Source organism: Schistocerca americana, chromosome 4, assembly GCF_021461395.2.
Source record: "Schistocerca americana isolate TAMUIC-IGC-003095 chromosome 4, iqSchAmer2.1, whole genome shotgun sequence".
Taxonomy (NCBI): Eukaryota; Metazoa; Arthropoda; class Insecta; order Orthoptera; family Acrididae; genus Schistocerca; species Schistocerca americana.
In genome coordinates, this window is record NC_060122.1 from 74,710,205 (window position 1) to 74,725,973 (window position 15,769).

Genomic DNA, 15,769 nt, shown 5'->3' on the forward strand with positions numbered 1-15,769 from the left:
ATAAAAATGTTATTAGAAATATGTACTGAATTTACACTCTTTTCAGTTTTATGTAATTCTTGGCAGTTGTTTTACGTTATTTGCAGGCATGTTAAGACCCTTTTTAGTCCATTTTTATTGTCACTGTAATACCATTTTGGGAATATTTGTATAGGCGCAGAATGCCCCATGTACAGAGACATGACGTCATAAAGTTCTGTTGGTGAAAAATCGCTGATTAGAAACATAGTTCAGTGACCTCAGAGCTTTTGCGATGATCCTAGAAGCCAAGTCACGTACCTACTACGTCAGCTGAAACCACATTTACGCCTCACACTGGATATAAATGCATATTTTACGTCCGTAAGTACGATAATTTTGAACCTCCGAACCTCTGTAACTCGTACTGATACGGTATCGAAAAAAGTTTCACTGTTCCCCTACAACATCATCTTAAGAACGCATGGGAAAAAATTTTATTATTTGCCATGAATAGAAATTATAGACATGGCCATCTCTAAAATGGGTACTGTTAGCACCCAGAAATCATGGTTCTGCATGTATCCTCATAACGGATTCAGATTTTGTGAAACGGGATAATCGACTTTAAAAAATGTACAGTTAAAATTTGAGCCATTTGCTGCGGTTAGTTATTTAGGTAATTGTCACCCGCGGTGCAAAAACGTATAAAATTTATTTTTGTGGTTTTGTCACAAGTGCGGTAACTGAGCTACTGGTAACGAATAAAGACACCGGAAGCAGTTTCGAAGGTCCTCGAGAATATCATCTTGAGAACATACGGTAAAAATTTCGACGATCTGCCATGACTAGAAATTATAGACGTGACCATTGCGACAATTAGTACCTTTCGTACTAAACTATCATGGCTTTTAGGGGTTTTCTCAGTAACCGCCCATGAACAAATGGTGCCTCTACAAGTTGCCTAATGTCAAACAGCCAACCATTTTGTTCAATTTTCCTGAGCTGGAGGAAATGTGTTAGTGTTTGAATTTTTACTCTGTGCTGTAGGATGGCTACAGTATGGCCATTCTTCCGACAGGCACACAAATCGTTTTTAGGCCAAGGGCTATCCAGATCCCTTATTTCTGTGGTCGATAAAACCACGCATGTCACTCCCTGAAAAATCTCATTTTCGCGCTATCGTGCATGGACCGATTAGGAGAGAAATGCTGAATGAACCGCTTTTGGATATCAAGAGAGCAATGCGCGAAGCTTTGAATGAACTCCGTGGCATAATATTGTCGAAGATCTTTCACAAAACCAGAAGAAATTCTGGTTGCATGTGAAGATTGATAGTGGCATCAAAGTCAGTATGCCGTCATCCACGGATGAGACAGGAAATGAATCTGAGGGTAGCAAGGCTCCGGTTTCAAATTTTCCTTGACAAACAAAACCCCAACGGTAGTGGCCAATTTCAATTCTCATACAATTGTAAATTTGAGTGAAACAGATATTAGGGTCAGTCGCGTTGAGAAACATTTGAAATCGCTGAAACTGAAAAAAAGTCCATGGCTCGACGGAATCCATATCGGGATATATACTGAATTTGCGGCTGTTGGCCCCTTTTTAATTACAATACAGATTATATTCTCGGGGACCTCCGAAACTGTTTCCGGTATCTTTATCTCTTACAGAGAGCCAGAGATTCATAACTACCGTAGTTGAGCACAAAACAGCAGAAAGAGGTTTTATAAGTTTTTGCTCTACGGGCCACTACGTTTTTTAAACGCAATTTTCTCCTTGCGGAAAATCTGTATCCGTTATCAAGATACACGCAGGTCCATGATCTCTGGATGCTAATAGTACGAGTTTTAGAGACAGCCACTTCTATAATTTCTGTGCATGTCATATCGTCGAAATTTTTCCCATACGTTCTTAAGATGATGTTCTAGGGAAGTAGTGAATTTTTTTTCCATACCGTATCAGTAAGAGTTACAGAGGTTCGGATGTTCAAAAGTATCGTACATACGGAGCTAAAATATGCGTTTATATCTAGTCTGAGGCGTAAATGTAGTTTCAATTGACGTAGTCGATACGTGACTTGTCTTCTGGGATCATCAGAAGAGTTCTGAACCATGTTTATAGTTGGTTATTTTTCACCAACAGAACTGGCTCTGTACAACGGGCATTTCGCGCCTATACAAACATACCCAGAGTGAAGTGGTGCTGCGGTGAAAGTGAAATTGGGCTGAAAAGGGTCTTAACACGCTGCAAAGAACGTAAAACGACTGTCAAAAACTATATAAAACTGAAAAGACTGCAAATTCGTTACATATTCCTAGTAAGATTTTTAATCTTATAAGACAAAGATCATAAGCAGGGCACTTTAGATGAGAATATGCTATAAGATTCTGCAACAAATGGATGTGAAAGATATTGGACGATAATTTTGTGGTTCAATTCTTCTACTCATGTTATGGACAAGTCTGACCGGCGCTTTGTTCAAAGTACTACACGCAGATTATTCTTCGACGGATTACACACCTGTCTACAGCAAGAGCAGCAGAATTGATCCACAAAATTATCGTCCAATGTGCTTGACATTTATTTGGTGCAGAGTATTACAACATAGTCTCAGCTTAAACTCAGTGAGGAGTTTTGAACCGGACGACAGCTCTGCACCAGCCCGCTCGAATTTCGAAGCCATCGATCATGTGAAACCCAACTCATACTGTATTACACGAAACACTGAAAGACATGGGTGAAGTCAGCTACAAGCAATATTTCTCATCCGAAAAAGTAGTCTCACATTTACGCTTGATACCAAAATTACGATTGTATTGGGTATCAAGCGAAAATTGTGATTGGAGTGCGGATTTTTTGTAGTAAGGAAGCAACAAAATATCTTCGATGGATAGTCTTCGACAGATGTAGAAGTAACTTCGAGTGTGCCTTAGGGAAGTGTGGTGAGACTTTGCTTTCGATGTTGTATATTAATGACCTTGCAGATAGTAGTAAAGGCGCTCTTAGACGTTTCGCAGATGACGCAGTTATCAATAACAAAGTAAAGTCTAAAAGTAGCTGCTCAGATATTCAATCAGAACTTGATAAGATTTCAGAGTTGTACAAGACTGGATATGGGAATGTATTACAGTCTCCTGCACATAACTCCTGCAGGGCACGAGAAGACACGATTATACAAATTACAATACGTACAGGAGCAGTAAACCATTCATTCCTTCCGCGCTGCAGACATTAACAGGGAAGGAACGGGAGAAAGTCCTAATAACCGGCGCAATGCGGGTACCCTATGCCATGCACTTCTCTGTAGTTTGCAGAGCGTAGCTCTAGATGAATTATCTTCACCAGAAGAAACATGTAAAATAAAATATTTCAAACTACCTCCATTGTCTACTCATTTCTGACATAAGTCCATGCCAAATTTAAACTACACGAAAGCTACATATGACGTGCTGAACAGACGCATTGTCTAACGAAAATTAACAGATTGACAGTAAATCAATGACACCATGTCTCAACTTACGCGATGTGTTTGAACAGTCAACGTTAGCATGTATTCCAGTTCGCGGAATAAGTTACAGAGGAACTTACTGTAATTATAACCATACGCGAACTCAACCAACATGAAAAACTGTGTTTTCTCTGGAATGAAAGAATTATGATCTTTAATCATATCGATGTGAATGGGAATGACGTAGTTAGATGTACTCTGTAGTCTGGTGATCAATATATGTACTGATGAGTTTACATAAAAGTATTTTGAATCATATTTAGACGGAATGCAAAAACTGGTGCTGAATAATTCAAAGAGTGTTAAAACGAGAGGAAATTTTAGTGACACAACGGAATTCACAAAAGCTTTAATTTAACGTCCACTCCGGTTCGTTTTATACGTAAATGACAACCCATTTGATTTTCTTCAAGCCGAAATTGCACATTTTGCAGATGGTATTAACGTTATAATACATCCTATTAGTGGGAAAGCAACTGAAGAGTTTGTTAATGATGTTTTTGCAACAATTATAAAGATGTTCTCCGAAAATGGACTAGCCTTTAATTTTGAGAAAACATACTACCTTGTCAGTTCTGTACAACAAATAGAGTGATACCTACAACTGATGTGGCACGCAAGCAGGAGGCAGTAGACAGTGTAGAATGGTCCACACTTTTTGGTGTGCATATAGATGAAGACTTGAACTGGACGAAGCGTATTACTGATCTGCTCAAACAACTGAGTCCAGCTACACTGCATATTTGGTATTCTTGGAATAAAGTAAATTGCACTGCTGACAAATTTTGCATATTTCCACTCAATAATGTGTTATGGAATAATTTTCTGGGGTAAGTTATCACTTAGAAACAAAGTATTGATTTCACAAAAGAGAAAATTACGAATAATATGTGGGTGTCATGTAGGCACATCCTCAAGGAGCTAGAGGGTTTAACATCACAATACATGCATCTGGCACTGAATTTCCTCATAAGGAATCCATCACAATTTGTGAACAATGGTACTTACATCTAGTACTAGGAGTACCAGCAGTGGTAGTTTTCTTTATCTGTAGATGTCTTTTACAAGGATACTGGGCCTGTCTTGGTAATGAAATTGAAGATCAACAAAAATACAAAAATAAAGTAAGTTGGTCTTTAGTGATCGCGTACTGGAAGCCCATCGGTTCCTATAAAGTAGAGTTTGTATTTGTGCTTTACATTCTGAATTCTTATTGTTAGCTAAAGATTTTGTTTTGTACCTGCATCTGTCAGTGTAGAATACTCAGTATTTACTTTTATTAGTGCCATTTTGACTCGATACATTGAGGGTAGCAGTTTTTATTGTTTCATTAGGTTATTTTCGCGTGTACGTGAACGTTTGTTTTTGTTATAAATACGAGGGGTAATCAACAGGTGACGCTTACCGTAGGTTACTGTTTAATTCTTTAATAATATTCACTACATAGCCTCAAGCAGTTTACTGTAGGTCACTGTTTTCTTCTTTAATATTCACTTGATAGCCCCTAGCAGGAATATAAGCACCAGATCTAGCTTCTACCAAACAATTTTATTGTTTTTCATTGTTGAGTGTCCTTTCTGCCAACTAGAGTGTAGATGTTAACCTGGTATGGCTGTGGGTTTCATTAAGTTTCTTATAGTGGATAGGGACTGTGTCTGTTATGTGCGGATGCAGGAGGAGTTGCCCCCAGTCCAATCGCAGCTGGAAGCTTTGTTGGCCACATCAACAAGCTCCAGGGTGCCACCTTGAGATGCGGTGGGGATTGGGGTGCCTGGGGCAATCTCTGCTGTACTAGATGTGTAGGGTGGGATGTCACAGCTCTCTCTCACTGAGCCAACCTCAGGTGTGACTGAGCTGGCCGGCCCACTCTCACCTCAGTGTGGGGGGGCAGACTGTGTCGAGGTCTCGAGCGTCAAGGCGAAGGCTGCATGGGTGACGCAGGCTCCTGCCAAATCCCATGCACTTTTCTAATAGATTCAGTGTGCTACTGATGCTGTGGGGGGGGGGGGGGGGAGGCTGAGCATGATCAGAATGTACCTGCTGCCAAGATAGTGGCCACTCCCTCATCAAGGTCCGGATAGGCACGTGGAGGTAGGGGTTTGTTAGTTATTGGGAGCTCCAATGTTAAGCGGGTCCTGGAGCTCCTCAGGAACATAGCGGCTAGGGCAGGGAAGAAGACCAACGTTCACTCGGTGTGCTTGCCAGAGGGCCTTGTCTGGGATGTGGAAGAGGCTCTTCCAGTGGCTATCGAGAGTGCAGGCTGCAGCCAGCTGCAGATTGTTGCACATGTCGGCACCAATGATGAAATTCGTCGGGTTTCCTAAGAAATCCTTGGGTCCTTTCGACGGCTGGCTAAATTGGCGAAGGCGGCCTCTGTCTCTCGAGGTGTGGAAGCCAAGCTGACGATTTGCAGCGTCGTACCCAGGGTGGACCGGGGTTCTCTGGTCTGGAGTCGGGTGGAGAATCTGAACCAGAGGCTACGTCGATTTTGTGACGAAAATGGTTGTAGATTCCTCGATCTGTGCTATGAGCTGGAAAGTTGAAGGACGCTCTTCGATAGATCAGGGATACACTACACACAGGAGGCAGCTACATGGGTAGCCCAGTACTTGTGGCGTGCACATGGGGCTTTTTAAGGTTAAGTTTCTCCCCATGGGAAACAAACCGTTGGCCTGAAAAATTACCAGTTCATCAAACTGATGTGGTTGTACCAACTGTAAATATTGTTAGTTCGCCTAAACAGGTCATTCCAATGGATTTATATATGCTAAATCTCATGTTAATAAATTGTCGAAGTGTCTGTAGCAAGATCCCCGAGTTACTCTCCGAAATAAACAGTAGTAATTCCAATGTTGTATTAGATACCGAATGCTGGTTGAAACCAGACATAAATAGCAGTGAAATTTAGAACTCGGTTTGGAAAATGTTTAGGAAGGATGTGGCTGATACTATTGGAACTGGTGTGTTGACTGCAGTTAAAAGCTGTTTAAACGCAGTTGAGATCGATACTGGGTCGGACTGTTAAGTAGTCTGGATAAAGCTGTCAATCAGACAAGGAGTGACCAATGTATTAGAATGTTCTTATAGACCACCAGCATCCGGAAAAAAGGTCACAGGACATTTCAGCCAAAGTCTTGAGTACAAAGGAAATAAATATCCAGATTATCCATTAGTAAAGGTATAGACTTTAATCTGGCATCCATTGACTGTTTATCACAGGGGGCAGCAGCGAAGACTCTCGTGAAGTTAAAGTTATTCTAGGAGTGCTCTCAACATACAACCTTGAGGAATTGGTTAGAAAACCAAATCGAGCTGGGAACATACTAGATATCTTGGTGAGAAACAGACCTAATAATTTTGAGGAAGTTAATCTAGAAGAAGGTATTAGCGACCATAATGTCGTAGCGGCTTCTGTGTCAGTGGAAGTTGCAAATAAACCAAAGAAACAGCGTAAGGTTTCTTGTTTGGGGAAGGAAATAAAAGTGTCATTAATGATTATCTTCATAGTCCGCTCCAAGCATTCACCGAGGGACATGAAGATATTGATCATCTTTGGCCGAAATTTAAGGGTATTGTCCACCACGTGCCAGAGAAGTATGTGCCTAGCAAAAATATAGGGGAGGGAAAGGATCCACCTTGGTACAACAAACATATTAGAAAGTTGCTGAGAAAGCAGAGAATTTTGCACAGTCGTTTTAAACGTAGTCACTGCCCCAGCTGACAAACAGAAATTATGTGAAATGAAAGCAGCTGTCAAAAGGTCAATGAGAGATTCTTTTAACGAATTTGAGAGCAATATTTTATCTGCAGATTTTAAAAATATCCCCAAAAAGTACTGGTCTATGTAAAATCTATGACCGCTACAAATAATTCAATACCTTCTCTTGCTGACAGTACGGGTAATGTAACGGATAATGATAGACAGAAAGCCGAAATTCTAAACCTAGCTTTCAAAAACTCGTTTACTGTAGAGAACTGCATCACCATTCCCTCTTTCAACTATCGAACAAATGCAAGGACGGCTGACGTAGTGTTTAGTGTATCTGGGATTGTAAAACAATTAAGATCCTTAGACGCCAGGAAGGCATCTGGCTCAGACGGTATCCCCGTAAGATTTTGTGTTGGATATGCTACAAATATAGCACCATTCTTATCCATCATCTATCAGAGATCACTGGAACAGCGGGAAGTTCCACGGGACTGGAAGAAGGCCCTGGTCATAGCAAACGATACAAAGGGTAGAAAATTGAATGCACATAATTACCGGCCAATTTCGCTGACATCCATTTGTTGTAGAATCATGGAACGCACTTTAAACCAGCACAGTTTTAGGAAACATCGGTCATGCCAGACACAGCTAGCCCTCTTTGTGCATGATATACAACAGGCTGTAGATACCGGCTCCCCGTTTGATGCCATATTCCTCGACTTTCGAAAGGCGTTCGACTCAGTTCCGCACTGTCGCTTGCTCCAAAAAGTGAGCGCTTACGGTCTATCCTATCACATATGCGGTTGGGTAGAAAGTTTTCTAAGAGACAGAGAGCAGTATGTCGTCCTAAATGAGGAGACTTTAACAGAAACAAGTGTTACATCAGGTGTGCCCTAGGGCAGCTTAATAAGTCAGCTGCTTTTTACGATTTACGTAAACGAACTGTTTGATGGTGTTGACAGAGGTATTAGACTGTTTGCCGATGGTGCTGTAGTCTAAAGGAAAGTAGTATCACACGAACGTTGTGAACAAATTAATGAGGATTTGCAGAAAACGAATGCGTGGTGTAATGACTGGCAGTTATGTCTCAATATTAGTAAGTGTAGCCTACTGCGTATAGCAAAGCGAAAATCCCCATTAATGTACGAGTAGAAAATAAATGCTCAGTCTTTGAAAGCGGTGACATCCGTCAAGTATCTGGGTGTGACTATTCGAAATGATCTCAAATGGAGCGGTCATATAACACAAGTAACGGGTAAGGTGAACTCTAGATTGCGGTTTGTTGGTAGAATCCTGAAGTGATGCAGTCCTTCAACAAAGGAAATTGCTTACAATACTTTAGTTCGCCCTGTCTTATTGTTCATCTGTAAGGGAACGTTACCATTTGGTTCAAATGGTTCTAAGCAACATGAGACTTAACATCAGAGTTCATCAGTCCCCTAGACTTAGAACTACTTAAACCTAACTAACCTAAGGACATCACACACATCCAAGCCCGAGGCAGAATTCGAACCTGCGACCGTAGCAGCAGCGCGGTTTTGGACTTAAGCGCCTAGAACAGCTCGGCCACAGCGCCGGCTCTTACCATTTGGCTCTGATTCAAGAGATTGAGAAGGTCCAAAGAAGAGCGGCAAAATTCGTGACTGGTACATTTAGCCATCGCGAGAGCGTTAAAAATCTCATACAAAGTTTGAAGTGGAACAAACTTGCAGACAGACGACGCGCTAAGCGCAAGGGGCTGCTCACTAAATTCCAAAATGTAGATGTAGATGTAGTTGAATCTATGGACCCCGCGTTTCAGCAGGGGACCCTTCAAGCTGGTGGAGGCTCTGTAATGGTGTTGGGCGTGTGCAGTTGGAGTGATATGGGACTCCTGATACGTCTGCATACGATTCTGACAGGTGACACGTATAAAAGCATCCCGTCTGATCACCTGCATCCATTCATGACCGTTGTGCATTCCAACGGACTTAGGAAATTCCAGCAGGGCGATGCCCCACCTCACATGTCTAGAATTGCTCAAGAGTGACTCCAGGAACTCTCTTCTGAGTTAAAACACTCTCGCTGGCCACCAAACCCTCCAGACATGAACATTTTGATCATATCTGGGATGCGTTTCTACGAGCTCTTCAGAAGAGGTCGCCACCCCATCGTACTCTTATGAATCTATGAACACCGCTGCAGGATTCGTGGTGTCAGTTCCCTCCAACACTAATTTAGATGTTAGTTGAGTCCATGCCACGTCATGTTGTGGCACTTCTGTGTACATGATGGGGCTCTGCTCGACATTAGGTAGGTGTACCAGTTTCTTTGTCTCTTAACTGTATATCAGGAACACTATTGACCTTAAAATGCTGGCCTGAGGAACTTCCATATCTGTATTTTGGCTGTAGTAAGCGTTTTACTAAAACTTCAGCCTTATTTGAAGTACGTGTTATCTCTATTCTTTCTACCATATATGTTTAGAACTTGTCATTAACTATCCTTCTTACTCTTAATGATTATAACCTATTTAGTACATTGTTATGGTCGACAGTATTAAAATCCTTAGAAACTCTAAAAGTATGCCTGTGACACAGACTACTTTGTTACGAGCATAAAGTAACACTTTGGTGAATTCTACAATGGTTGAAACCAAGCCTCTACCACTTTCGAAACCAAACCATGATTCACTTAAAAAGTTGCATTTACTGGTACCAACAGGAAAATGACTGATTATTTTGTATGTATCTTTTTCTTTAAAATATTCCAGGAGTTTCCCTGATGTGAAAGATTCGTTTATTATATTTGTTAAGAGAGCTTCTGACATCTTTATGCGTTGTTTCAGGACACACGTTGGTACTTCACCTAAGGGAGCTGACTTTTTACTTTTTAGTTTTGGTGCAATTTTACTGACTTCAAGCTCTATGGTTGATAGGAAGATCATTGTACTTAGAGAATAATTATTTACAGTTATTGTATTTGTTTTTTGGGAAATTATGCCTTAACTTCTCTCCAGTACTCGAAACGTGCTAGGTGGTGAGGTTCATTTATTACTTTATTCCCTTCCATTGTAAGAGCGTTATTATGTCTTTGTTTGTATCTCCCTGCTTATTGTTTTATGACGTCCCACGTTGCTTTGGTTTTATTGTCTGCATTATGTATCATTTTGTAATTGATATAGTTTTTTGCATCAATCAGTACCTTCCTATGAATCTTTTTGTTCCTATGAGATAAATTCAAGGACTCTTCCATTATGACTCTTTTCATGGAATCAGTTCTGATTTTCTGGAAAAAAGATAAGTGACACTCAGAATGATCAGTTGCCACTGTTTTGCCACTCTTAATTATTATCATAAGAAATGATATTGCCATTACATTATAACACATTTATATTTAATGTGTATCTTAAAGTAAGCAAATAATTAAGATTTAAGTGCAATATCTAGAACTAAGGTTAAAAGAGATAGCTTGCAAATGAATCTGGTTGTTAATAACAGGTTCTGAATTGGCATTGGAATATCATTATCATATTTCTCCTGCCTCTGCTCTTTACTTTTGCTGACTGTAGCTAGGTGTCTTCGTTTCCTGAATCAGGTCTCCACATAATGAGTTGGGTTGACAATTTGTAAATGAGATCCTACTAATTTGATGCGCATCAAGCTGGAAACAGGTTTGAGGTGCAGTGGCGCTTTTCATGTTTGGTTTCTTCGCCTAAGGTCAGGGAGATCACAATCGACAATGTGTACAGAAGGTGGCATGCATGTGAAAGGCACATTTTCAGCACACACGATTTAATTCCCACTTTTTTCCTTAGTTTCATGAAGTTTGACATTTTCAGCATCACTCTCAAGAACTTAATCATTTTATTCGCTGAGGATGAGAGACACTGCACATTATTACAACCCTTTTCGGCTCTGAAACTGTAACAGAATTCCACACTTTAAGTAAGCCTTTTCAACAATAGGGAAGTGAACAAAAGATATTAAACGTCACAGCATAAAAAACAAATGCCTTCTCGAAATTTAATTTAAAATGTGACCCCATAAGAATATTTTTTACTTCTGTGATTCTTAACATTCATGACTGGGATGATTTGAATAACATTATACAGGCCGTTATTCCAGTCATGCTTCGAAAAAGCTGTGAGATTGACTGTCATGATACCTAAAAGGGATACCAACATACTATTTAGAAACGCCTCAGATCTAGACGAAATCTAATAGCATTATCTGCTTTTGCTAATAATGCTTTTGATGAATGATTTTTCTGCCCTTTAATGTAAATAAAATGTAGCATTTTCCCTTATGAGGATTCAAAAAGAGAGGGCAAGCATCTCCGACTGTAGTCCTAGAGAGTCAGCATTGCATGTAATTGAGGTACTTCAGGGTTCGAGAGGAGTTCTGATTCATTTGCTTTTGTGAGACGTTGAAACTGATGTGCATACTTTTGGAAACGTCTGTTCGAAGTTGAATTTCAATAATCTTCGGAATTTAAGAATTTGACATTTACACTGGTTTCTCTATACACTTCATCCCCGCTTTGATTTGTGAGTTCTTTAGAGCAAATCTTGTGATTGTAAGCTTCCAGTTTATGGAATTTTTCCATACTCGATTTTATTGTTGTTTCCCAGAAATAATCGCATATTCCGGGATCCTTTCCAGCTACATCAAACTTATTCTTGTCCATATTTGCATCCACATGGCCTGTTACTGTTATACTAACTGTAATAACCCTATTCTCTCTATTAACCAACAGAGACATGCCGAAAATCTGCTGATTTATTATGTTGCTACTGGTATCGCTTATGATATTAGTGTTTGTGGTCATGTCTCCACACAAAATTGACTTCTCTACTCGAGGTTGTATGTAGAACTTCTTTTAATTTATTAAAGAAAAAACCTCCACAGTACCAGTTGGAGATCGATACACACATAAAATGGTTAATATTTTCGAGTTATCAAGCCCTGTTAATTCAGTAGCTGAGATTTAAAAGTGTTTGTCTTCACTTACTGTACTATGACCATCTCTTGGTTTGAACTTTGTTGCTTTTCTGATAAAGTGATAAACGCATGATCCTCCGCCCATTGAAGTAATCGTAGTCTGTATTCTCACAGAAGTAAAACAGCACATTTTGGATTTATGAGGAATAAATTTCTTTATTTCCGTTTATGGGCTCAAAATTTTAGGCCCTCAGACTACCGGTTTCGAACAGCAGTGACCATCTTCACATCTGCTTTTAAAAACATTTAATGAAGCCATAGTGGCATAACCAAAAGAGAAACACAAAATAAGTTGAGCTTCGTCACACATAAATGAAATATAATATGTACTAGAGTCATTTTGTTAACAGCGCTACTGTTATGTGTCTGTACACGAGTCCTCAGTGACATAAATTACTGGGTAGTTGAAAGATTGAAGTTGAACTCTGGCTGTTTTATTTTTTATTGACTGAACAAAGAACATTTAAGTCTGTGAAATGTCCATGTTGCTTTTTTCCAATGGTTTCTTTTTCTTCAAGACATGTAGTATATGTGTCATTTGACTTGTTAGATTCTATCTTGTGAGTGATTGTTTCAGTAATTTTTGAACTGCTGGAGATACTCTTTGGATGGGAGAACCGGTTGCATACTTCTACCCATAACAATGAACATGTGTGGTGCAAGATCCACCGACTTTACTTTCATGGACCGGCTTCCAACACCAGACGAAAAAATGACCTGTGTTTCCCATTACGAAAACTGTCAGTTGCTCAGGACGGAGTGCAGTATGCCGCAAAAATGCTTTTACTCATGCCCAATAATATAAAATGTCTAACAGATAGCAAAACAAGTTCTAAATCATAAACAGTCACGAAGCTGTAGGGCTAGTTTATTATCACCCTGATGTGCCAGTATCTGCTTCTTTTGGCCGCTTTGGAAGTTTCCTTTTCGTCAGCATCCACTGTCGACTGGTTTATCGGGGTTCGATCCTCTGTAGAGGCAATGTTTGTCCCTCCCTCGGTCCTGGACATCATCAGTTCGCTCGTTTTTGGAGGATCTCCCACGGGATCGTCCTTCACATCAGCATCCGGTTGCACCTGGTTTGGCGAGGTTCGCTGCTCTACGGAAGCAATGTTCGTCCCTTCTTGGGTCCTTACATAGGCATGTAACTTGATTGGAGATCGCTTGTGAGATACGGTGTCGAAACCTGGACATCAAACAACTGAGAACAAATAGCTGATACACATTTCAGTTGTCATCAACCTACCAAAGAAAACTTATTGTTTTTGCTCAAAATGTTTTTGTGACACCTGATGTCGACACCGGTACTACACGTTTCGAAACAAAAGTCTGTACACTGCATGACCCCAGCAGTGTCGCACCGCCCCTGTCGTGCACGTGTACCGCGGCAGCCTGCAGCGGCGGGCGCCCGCAGCGCTGCTATAAAGAAGCGCGCCCGGGCAGCAGCGCACAGTGGTCCGTGATGTGGAGCCGGCTGCTGCTGCTGCTGGTAGGGGTCGCTGCTGCGACTGCAGCGGCTGCGGAGGGCCCAGACGAGACTGCGGACACGGAAGTCACTCGCCGCTACTGCTACTGTCACGACAAAGATGACAGGTTCAACAGTACCTACCAGACCTGCATTCTCAAACAGGTATGTTTTGAACTGTGCGTTATTTCAACGGGAAAATTCCTGAGATGTGGGATAAATGGTAAGACTGCAGTTGCAGAAGAGATTCGACGAGTTACTAAACCAGTTTCCTATCAAAACAGGGAAACAGGGAAGTGCAGCGTAGGACACCGACGCGGAGGAGGAAAATTCGTAACAGCTCTGAAGGGATCGTACTCAATGACTGACTAGAACGAGACAGCATGTTTCTGCAGATCTCATAAATTTTGGCTATAGTCGTGATGCAGATATCCGCGTCAGTGACGTCTTCCAACAGCCAAATTAACTGCCCAAAATAGGGTTTCCCGCTCGTCGGGCTATTTCGTGGTCTTATAGTATGAGCATAACTCATATTGGTGGCATTCCCTTCCACCAATAAATCTGAGCAAAGAGTATCTATATTATGGTCAAACTCATCAGCCGTCTTTCGCGTCACTCTATCACAAATGCCGTAACTTAATCTTCTCACTGTCCACAGAAGTATATGCAACAACAAATGCATCAAAAGAGGCTCGCAGCGGAAATGCATATCCGTGAAGTGTGCATCTTGTCTCAAGTTGCACAAGTCACACCAGTACCGAAGAAAAGAAACAGCAGTAAACGCTAACGTCGATTTGAAGTCACCTTTAGAAACATATAATGTGTGATAATGCCTTCCTTTTCTAAAAATGCTGTCCCTAAACACGCTCCAATGCCCGGATTTGTGACAGCATTGTAACCAGTTATTCGTTCCAGCTCAATGGCAGTTACTTCTTGCCTATATCTGTAAAGTATATTAGACTGTGAACAGGAAGATAACGCTGGATCACATTTATATTTAAAGTGACAGTTTTGTATGTTTGAGGCTGGATCATATTGTACGGTACCTATCACGAGGTTAATGTTCCTTACTTGGGTGGCAATCCACAGAAGGTCCACATTCGAAAGTCGCTGCGTCCTCGGAAATTCCTCTCGTGTGCTACTCCCTTTGCGATGACAACAGTTCTCAGCCATGACGGTATTCTTATCCATTTCTTCCGTTCCATCTGCCGACTTACCTTTTTCCCTGGTCTGGTACGAAGTGCCACCCGTTTTCCCTAGTGTACGATGATGTGGCAGTGGTCGTTAAAACGGTCTGTAGATCATGTCACCGAGCGTCTTTTTGTGTGAGCCAGTTGCGGAGGCGGCTGTCGTGTCAACGCGTCCTTTTCACCTGACACATTGTCGCTACAGTCAGGCGTTTCAGCTGTCTGTCGACTCATTTGGCTCCCGCTCCTTTCCGCTTTTTCGCGAAGTTGTAGAGCTAGTTAATTATCACCATGATGTGTCAGTATCTGTTTCTTTTGGCAACTTTGGAAGTTTCCTTTTCGTCAGAATCCAGTGTCGACTGTTTAACCGGGGTTCGATCCTCTGTAGAGGCAATGTCTGTCCCGCCCTGGGTCCTGGCGGTGTGAATTTCAAAGACAACATCAGTTCGCTCGTTTTTGGAGGAGCTCCCACGGGATCGTCCTTCACATCAGCATCCTGTTGCACCTGGTTTGTCGAGGTTCGCTACTCTACGGAAGCAAAGTCCGGCCCCTCCGGGGTCCTGGTGACTTGAAGTTCACAGCGAACAGCAGTCTGCTCTGAATGGGGCTCGTTAGTCCCTGCGGCATCTGTCACTGCCATGGCAGTGTCTACTTAAATGTCTTCAGTTAATGAGACCAAGATGTGCGGGCCATAGATTTGAGTCCCGTCACTCCTGAAGCATATGTCAAGGTCAGCGCTGTTGCTACAGGGCGGTTCGCAGCTTCACCAGCAGGCATCTGCACCACACGACGTTGCACGCACTGTGCGCGAACGTGGCCTGGTGCACCACAGCCACCGCACGTTCTTGGCTATCAGACGTGTATCACTACGCCACGGTGTTTACTGACATTAATATACAAAGGTATGTGTTTCTGTAGATGAATCTCGACCTGCATAAACCCCTTTCAGTACTG

General features: G+C 41.5%; 1 protein-coding gene across 1 annotated transcript in view; it reads left to right on the plus strand.

The window, feature by feature from the left end:
• The window catches only part of LOC124613271 (C-type mannose receptor 2-like), a 263,120-nt gene that overhangs the window by 53,591 nt on the left and 193,760 nt on the right, over positions 1-15,769 (plus strand). Inside the window, exon 2 of the mRNA XM_047141964.1 lies at positions 13,517-13,793. Coding sequence (XP_046997920.1) covers positions 13,517-13,793 — 277 coding nt within the window. The remainder of the gene's footprint in view (positions 1-13,516; positions 13,794-15,769) is intronic.